Source organism: Myotis davidii, unplaced genomic scaffold, assembly GCF_000327345.1.
Source record: "Myotis davidii unplaced genomic scaffold, ASM32734v1 scaffold936, whole genome shotgun sequence".
In the NCBI taxonomy this organism is placed as follows: domain Eukaryota; kingdom Metazoa; phylum Chordata; class Mammalia; order Chiroptera; family Vespertilionidae; genus Myotis; species Myotis davidii.
This window is the reverse complement of record NW_006287077.1, coordinates 37,407-46,217: the sequence shown is the minus strand read 5'-3', so window position 1 is coordinate 46,217 and position 8,811 is coordinate 37,407. Positions and strand designations below refer to the sequence as shown.

Here is an 8,811-nt window from a genome sequence, read left to right as displayed (position 1 = left end):
TCAGACCCGCCCAGCCCCCAGCTCCCAGCTCCCAGCTCCTAGGCCTGCCCCGCCCTGTCCGCGTCCTGGGTGCCTGCATCTGCAGAGAAGGCGTGCGGGGCGTCCGTCCACACAGTCTGTGTCCCCAGGACGGGGTCGGGGTCTCAGGAGGCACCTGCTCATGGGCTGTGGTCGTGGCCCAGGTAGCGAACCCAGAGTCCAGGCGACCCGCCCCCCATGAGGTCATTGGTGACGCCAGGTGTGTCTCCACACCCCTCCCCTCCCGGCGGTCGGCCCCGTGTCCCCAGGAAGCCCCGAGGGGCCGGCTGAGGGGCCTCTGCTCTTTCAGGAGCCGCTGACCTTCTGGGACGTGGCCGTGGACTTCTCCCCGGAGGAGTGGGGGCGGCTGGGCCCGGCGCAGAGGACCCTGTACCGGGACGTGATGCTGGAGACCTTCGGGCACCTGCTCTCTGTGGGTAAGCGGGTGCTGCCCCCATTATGGAGCAGCTTCCATTCCCAGACCTTCTGTGCTCCCGGCTCAGTGCTCACAGGCCTCAGGCCGAGATGATGCCCGGCTGGTGTGGATCAGTGGTTGAGCACTGACCCATGAACCAGGCGGTCAGGGTTTGGTTCCCCGTCAGGGCACATGCCCAGCTGCGGGCTCCATCCCCAGTGGGGGGCGTGCAGGAGGCAGCCAATCGATGTTTCTATCTCTGCCACTCTCCCTTTAAAATCAATACGGACATTTAACAATAAAGATGGGCTGAGATGATCATGAGCCGAGGTCCAAGGGTGAAATTCCTGGTGCGTGTCCAGCTCGAAGCGGGCGAGTCGGGGAGGGAAGGGCAGGGGCGCTCTCTGGGTGACGGTCGCTGCTCTCCTCTCCTGCAGGGGCTCAGGTCACCAAGCCCGAGGTCATCTCCCTGCTGGAGGAGGGTGCGGAGCCCTGGCAGGTGGAGCAGCCATGTCCCCGGAGCCCGGGTCCAGGTGAGAGCAGCCGAGTGTCGGGGGATCTTGTCTGAGGAGTCAGGGCCTCAGACCCTCAGTGTCCTCACCGGCGTGTGGTCCCTGCTGCTGATGGTCAGAGCAGACGTGCCCACCTTTACAAGCCCCTCTTCGCAGCTGCAGCTCCCACCTGCCGCCCACCCGCGACGTCTCACATCCTCTGCTATGCCTTCCCCTCGGGCAAGTTCTCATTCTCTCAGCTGCTTCTTCGTTCTCAGTTTGTTTATTGCCAAACCTGTAGCCTGTAGCCTCAGACCCGGCTTTAAAAAACCAAACAAAACAGGTTTTTAAGGTAGGTAATGTATCCACATGGCTGAGAACACTCTAAGCTGTATGAATTGTAAGCTGAAAGGAGTCTCATTTGTACTCCTCCTTCCACACGTTATTCTTACCCCAGACACGGAGAGACACACAGGCGCACACCCAGGCGCACACCCAGGCGCACACACCCAGGCACACACACAGGCGCACACCCAGGCGCACACACAGGCACACACACAGACAACCAGTGTTTTTCACTATGATTTTTTACAATATGTGTTTGTTTGTTTTTTATTGACTTCAGAGAGAGGAAGAGAGAGAGAGATAGAAATACCAAAGACGAGAGAGAATCACGGACCGGCTGCCTCCTGCACACCCCACACTGGGGATGGAGCCTGCAACCCGGGCCTGTGCCCTGACCGGGAATCGAGCTGTGACCTCCTGGTTCATAGGCTGGAACTCCACCACTGAGCAACACTGGCCGGGCTTTCCTGTGAATTTTTCAGTTATTAACATCTCAATTTGTAATCATCTATTTTGAACTAATACCACTTAAACTGGGGCAATCTGTGAAAACTTCGCTTCTGTGTCGCCGTGTCTTCCACTCAAAAGTCATCACCCTCAGGGTGCTGCTTTATTCCAGTGAAACAGACCCCAAACGGCTCTAAGTACAAGCTTTTTAATTTTTTTAAATATATTTTTCATTGATTCCAGAGAGGAAGGGAGATGGAAAAGAGAGATAGAAACATCAATGATGAGAGAGAATCATTGGTTGGCTGCCTCCTGCACACCCCCTACTGGGGATCGAGCCCACAACCAGCGTTCTATCCACTGAGCCAAACCGGCTGGGACTCAAGTACAAGCTTTTGATAGTCCTTTCCCAGTGGAATTACAAAGGACACACTTAATTCTTTCAGCAACAAGTGGTGGCCGACGTGAAGTGTCATACACGAGGGGCAGCTGGCCTGGGATCCCAGGGTATTTCCTGGGGGTTGGTCACACAGGCCCACCCGACCCGCTGGGACCACGGGAGCTCCGGACTCTGGAAGGAAAGGTGTTCACCGTGGACAGTGTTGTGTGTACAAACAACGTAGGGAAGCTGGCGCCCTTGCTCCAAGGCCTCAGGCATGTAAAACCCTCCCCTGAGGTAGGACGTTCCGAGACCTCCCTTCCTAGGAGTTGGCCACGGGCCGGTCATGACGCAGGCCTTCCTGGGAATGTGCCGTTGGAGCAGCTCATGCGGGGTCGTTACCCCTTCCCTGCACACCCTCACCTATCCTTCCTTCCCATGGAAAAACGCTCCACAGGTTTTATTAGCACTCAGCACACCTCATGCTGTGGTCAGCTGCTCTGTTCACTCTTCACTCCTTCCCTTTCCCTGTCGCGATGCTCCTCTGAGCTGTGAGTCTGTGTGAAACCAAGTCCACACTTGCCTTCTCAATAATATGACAGAAACCCCGCCTTTTCCGCTCGGTTCTTAAACCTTCTTTCTCACGACTTCTTTCTGTTTACTTTAGAAACGGTGAGAAATCCTGAAAGCAAAGCGTTGATCCCAACACGTCGCATTTTCGAGGGAGACCAGTCCCACAGCATGAAGTTGGAGCGATTGGTGTGGGATGGCCCTTGGTTCTCCAGGTTAGAAATTTTGGGATGTGACGACCAGTTACAAATGTACCGCGTGGACCAGAGTGCAGCCGTGAGGCAGATGGTCTTCATGCAGAAGCAAGTGCTGTGTCAGAGAGGCCCTGAGTTCTGTGACCTTGGAGCGGGGTGTGGCCAGAGCTTAAACGTTATTCCCTCTCAGAGGGTTTCTCAAATAGAACATTTCTATAAGCCTGGTACACATGTTGAAGGTTGGAGGTGTAAGTCAGCCATCATGTATGCAGATAAGATTACCTGTGAAAATAATGGTTATGACACAGCCTTCTACCAGTCCATGCCACCTGTTCACCCTGCAAGGATGCCAACTGGAGATAATCTTTTCAAATGCTCTGATGCTGTTAAATCTTTCAATCACGTACTACATTTTGGTGATCATAAGGGAATGCACACAGGAGGGAAACTCTATGAGTATAAGGAATGCCATCAAATCTTTAACCAGAGCCCATCATTTATTGAACATCCAAGACCTCTGATCGGAGAAAACCAGTATGGTTATAAAGAATACGAGAATATCTTTTACTTCTCGTCCTTTATGGAGCGTCAAAATCTTGACACTGTAGAGAAAGCATATAAGTATAACAAGTGGGAGAAAGTCTTTGGGTATGACTCCTTCCTCACTCAACATACGAGCACTTACACCGCAGAGAAGCCCTACGACTACAATGAATGTGGGACGTCCTTCATCTGGAGCTCTTACCTTATCCAACATAAGAAAACACATGCTGGGGAGAAGCCCTACGAATGTGATAAATGTGGGAAAGTGTTCAGGAATCGTTCAGCCCTTACTAAACATGAACGGACTCACACTGGAATAAAACCCTACGAATGTAACAAATGTGGGAAAGCCTTCAGCTGGAACTCCCATCTGATTGTGCACACGAGGATTCACACGGGAGAGAAGCCTTACGTATGTAATGAGTGTGGGAAGTCCTTCAACTGGAACTCCCATCTGATCGGCCATCAGAGGACTCACACCGGAGAAAAGCCGTTTGAATGCACTGAGTGTGGGAAGTCTTTCAGCTGGAGCTCCCACCTGATTGCCCACATGAGGATGCATACTGGAGAGAAGCCCTTTAAATGTGACGAATGTGAAAAGGCTTTTAGGGATTACTCAGCTCTCAGTAAACATGAAAGAACTCACTCCGGAGCAAAACCGTATAAATGCACTGAGTGTGGCAAATCCTTCAGCTGGAGTTCCCACCTCATCGCCCACCAGAGAACTCACACGGGAGAGAAACCCTACAACTGTCAGGAATGCGGCAAAGCATTCCGAGAACGCTCGGCCCTCACCAAACATGAAATAATCCATTCTGGAATTAAGCCCTATGAATGTAATAAATGTGGAAAATCCTGTAGCCAGATGGCTCACCTTGTTAGACATCAAAGGACTCACACTGGAGAAAAGCCCTACGAGTGCAACAAATGTGGGAAGTCCTTCAGCCAGAGCTGCCACCTTGTTGCTCATCGGAGAATTCACACGGGTGAGAAGCCCTATAAGTGTAATCAGTGTGAAAGGTCCTTCAACTGCAGCTCTCACCTGATCGCGCACCGGAGAACTCACACTGGAGAGAAACCGTATAGGTGTAACGAATGTGGGAAGGCGTTTAATGAGAGTTCTTCCCTCATTGTCCATCTGAGAAACCATACTGGAGAAAAACCCTACAAATGCAACCATTGTGAGAAGGCTTTCTGTAAGAATTCTTCTCTCATTATTCATCAGAGAATGCACAGCGGAGAGAAACGCTTTATATGCAATGACTGTGGGAAGTCCTACAGCGGCCACTCGGCCCTGCTGCAGCACCAGAGGAGCCACAGTGCAGAGAAAGTCTGAACGGACCTGATGAGAGACTTCCTTTCCTTGTACATTTGATCCTTTGGAAAAAACACTATAAGTATAATCAGGAGGGGCTGTTTCCTAGTAAGAGTTCAGGGAGGCTCTTCCCCTTACTACTCAATAGAAACATCTAGAAGAAACCTATGAATGAAAATGATAGAGGAAAGCGTAGCGGTTATGTAGCCCTTATGTAACGTCAGATAATTACAGTGAAGAAGGAAAGCCCCACTCCTCACGGTCCACTAGGATCGTGCTCGAGGAACGTGAATGTAGGGATGCGACACCTTTAGTAAGAGATCTCAAGGATCTGGACCACAGTGCATTGAGGGAGGAGAAAAACCTCGTGCTAGGAAGTGCTTCAGCTGGAGATAAGCTGTTTTGCATCGAGCTGGAGTATTGGGGGGGAAGCATAATAACATTCTGTGCATAATTGTGAAAATACAGATTTTGCTATTATTAGGGGGAGAGTCTGGGTGCCCTTTAAGGAATAGACTATGGAATAGTAAGTTTGAGGTTAAGAAAAAAAATAGTCTTGAATGGGATATTTACTGTTCGTCGAGATTAACCTTAGAAAAATTAGTAAATGAGATTACTGACGGTGGGAAAGGTATTTTCTGGAAGTATGAGGCTGATGTTGTTGGGACAGAAAGTGACATTTACTATCACAGCGTGTCCATGTCCATGGTGTACTCATTGCTGGATGTTGGTAATTTGTTTTAGGCGATCACTATAAGTTACAATTGTAGACACTGCATCAGAGTACATACCCTGAAGGAATAACAAGGACACAGAGTTGTATATACATGTGCTCTATAACATCTAAAAGTGTGTATGGATAGGGACTGGAATAACCCATGGATAAATTAACCCAGTTAATTTTAAAAATTTTAAAGTTTTATAAACACCTACGGCACTTACCACGTGCTAAGCTTTGTTTTAAATGCTTTTCAGTTTATTAACGTGTTCAGTCCCCTTAGTTCTATGGGGTGGGTGCTGTTATTATCCCAGTTTTACAAGTGGAGGAACTGAGGCAGAGACGTTGAGAAGCCGACCTCAGGACACAGCCAGCACAGAGTGGCACTGAGGTTGTTTGGCGTCGGAGGCCCTGTGTTTGACCACAGTTGTGCCGACTCTCTCCAGTGATCCCCCCGATGTTTTTGTGATTGTTCAGTGTTTCTATGGTAGATATTTGCTAATAAAAATCGAGAAATTCCTAAGTAATGAGAACTGAAGTTACCTGGCTCTCTGTCCTGAAGGATTTCTGGTATCAGGACTAAGCTCCCTTCGGAGTAGGAAGTCTGGATGGGACAGTCAGACTCCCTGCATTTCCTGGCACCGGGATTTCTTAAACTCACCACCACAGCCCTGAGGCTGAGAGCGGACCAGGAGCTGGAAGACTCCCTGCAGGTGCAGACGAGTCGGAGAGATTCTCGTCCACGGGTCTCACATGTCCTCCCTGCAGAGGGCAAGACCCAGCGCTGCCCGTGGGCACAGCGGTCCTCGCGGCCTCCCTCGAGCTCAGGTTTATACTTCCTCATCTTCCCCAGATGGAGAGATTGCCTCAGGGCAGAGAGGGTTCGGACGGGAAGGGAGCTCACAGGCCCCGGAGAGTGAGGAAGCCTCTCTGAGTTAGGGTTATGGTCGGGTGCGAGCGGAGTAGGGCGAATTGGGTGGCTTCTCTCCGGTTCGCAAGCATTTCCCGATCTCCCTAGAGATTGCCTGTCGGGCGGCCGTTAGGGGCCAGCAGTCCTTCCTGGAGAGGCTTCCAGGGTCGTGGTTAGAAATCCCGGGGCAGGAGGTCCCTCTGGGTGCTGACTCCCCAGCATGAGAAACTGTCCTGGAGGCGGAGGATGCTCCCCGCCTGAGTCCCGTCACCAGCTGCCACAGGCACGTGCTACCTGATCCCCACCGGTCAGGGCTCACTGCGTGCCGGCCGCCCAGCAAGTGTTGCAGGAGGGAATTCAAGCAGCTGAATGGATTTGCCACAAGAGGCAGGAGCAGGGGTGGGAGACACCACACAGACCAGGGAGGGGTCGGGTGGTGCCGCACTGTTTACCGCCGTCCACAGCCGAAGCAGTAACGAAACCACCAGCTGTTCCATTGTATTTTATTTATGTATTTTTTAATATTATAGACTGGACGGCTTAAACAACTGAAATTTATTTTCTTACAGTCTTTTTTTTAATATATATATTTATTGATTTCAGAGAAGGGAGAGAGAGAGACAGCTAGAAACATCAGTGATGAGAGGGAATCATTGATTGGCTGCCTCCAGCACATCGGACCGAGCCCACAACCCACCCAGGCATGTGCCCTTGACTGAAATCGAACCTGTGACCCTTCAGTCCACAGGCTGACGCTCTATCCACTGAGCCACCACTGGGGATGAGCCCGCAACCAAGGTACATGCCCTTGGCCGGAATCGAACCTGGGACCCTTGAGTCCGCAAGCTGATGCTCTATCCACTGAGCCAAACCGGTTTTGGCGTATTTTATTTTTAAAATATATTTCTATGGATTTCAGATGGGCCCAGGTCTGCCTTGTGAACACGCGGCTAAGGAGGCAGCAAAGGGCGGGGTGTGGGGTGGGCCCAGGAGGGAGAACCTGGGGGAAGTTGGGGAGACAGTGGAGGGGCCGGGCCTGGGATCAAAACCAGATGGAAGAGGAATCCCAGGAGGCAGGGACAGGGCCTTGCTCTGCCTCCTCCGCGATCTGTCCCATCCTCGGTCCTGCTCCCTGACCTCTCCCCTCTCAGCCTCCCATTGGCTGGCACGGTTCCGTGGAGGGACTCCGCGTGGCAACCTGGGCTGACCTCACACTGGTGGCTCCGAGGCAGAACCAGATGCTGGGCAGGGAGCCTGGCGCCAGCGGAACAGTTCCTTTCACCCGCAGGATAAGAGACGACGGTGCTGGCGTGATGGGCCAGCCTCGGGGTTCCTTCACCTTCCTCATTTTGTTTTTAATGGAGTGGCCCTTGTGTGTGTGCTTGCCTGACGCAGGTGAGTTCTGACCTAGCTGGCAAAATGACAGGCCTTTTAAAAGATATGTCTTTTGCCCTGGCCGGTTTGGCTCAGTGGATAGAGCGTCGGCCTGTGGACTGAAGAGTCCTGGGTTGATTCCAGTCAAGGGCATGTACCTTGGTTGCGGGCACATCCCCAGTAGGGGGTGTGCAGGAGGCAGCTGATCGATGTTTCTCTCTCATCGATGTTTCTAACTCTCTATCCCTGTCCCTTCCTCTCTGTAAAAAATCAGTAAAATATATTAAAAAAAAAAAACACTATGGAATGTTTCAACAGTATGATGAGAGAGAATCATGGATGGGCTGCGTCCTGCACTTGCCCTACTGGGGATCGAGCCCGCAACCTGGGCATGTGCCCTGACCCAGAATTGAACCGTGACCTCCTGGTTCATAGAGTCGACTCTCAACATGCCGGGTTATTTTTCCATTTTAACGAGGGTGGAGGGGAGTTTAGGAGACAGAAATATCGATGTGAGTCAGACACATCTATTAGTTGCCTCCCGCAGTGAGCCTGCAACCTGGGCATATGCTCTTGACTGGAATCGAACCCGGGACCCTTCAGTCCTTAGGCCGGCGCTCTATCCTCTGAGCCACACCGGCCAGGGCTCGCCTCTTGCACCTTTGTTCAGTCTGTACAAACAATGCTTCTCTGTGTGTGTGTCTGTGTGTGTGTGTGTGTGTGTTGCTTTTTGTTTCCAGGTGATAGGAAGGGTGACATCCCCGAGCCGGTAAAGGACGTCTCCGTGCGTGCGCTGGCCCCCAGCACCGGCACCTGGGAGGCAGGTGGGTGGCACGGCCCCGGGCTGTCCTGTGGTGTCCTTTCCTCCCAGCATGAGCCCCCCTGGGCCCATCAGGGCAGCCACTGTCCTGGGGTTCGGGCGACGGCGGCGGCAGGTGCTGCTGCCCTGGAAAGGCAGCCTGGCCCGTGTGGCTCAGGGACACACGTCTCCACAGAGCAAGGCGGGCAGGTGGGAGGGGAGCCCGCAGTGATGTGGGAATTCACACTATCCCTGTTCACACAGGCTGGGCAATCTCGCCTCCTTATTTTATT

At 52.2% G+C, this 8,811-nt stretch overlaps 1 protein-coding gene across 1 annotated transcript in view; it reads left to right on the top strand.

Moving 5' to 3' along the window:
• The window catches only part of ZNF606 (zinc finger protein 606), a 16,441-nt gene extending 10,473 nt beyond the window's left edge, over positions 1–5,968 (top strand). Inside the window, exons 4-6 of the mRNA XM_015560794.1 lie at positions 329–455; positions 871–966; positions 2,763–5,968. Coding sequence (XP_015416280.1) covers positions 329–455; positions 871–966; positions 2,763–4,738 — 2,199 coding nt within the window. The 3' untranslated portion in view covers positions 4,739–5,968. The remainder of the gene's footprint in view (positions 1–328; positions 456–870; positions 967–2,762) is intronic.
• The last annotated feature ends 2,843 nt before the right edge of the window (positions 5,969–8,811 follow it).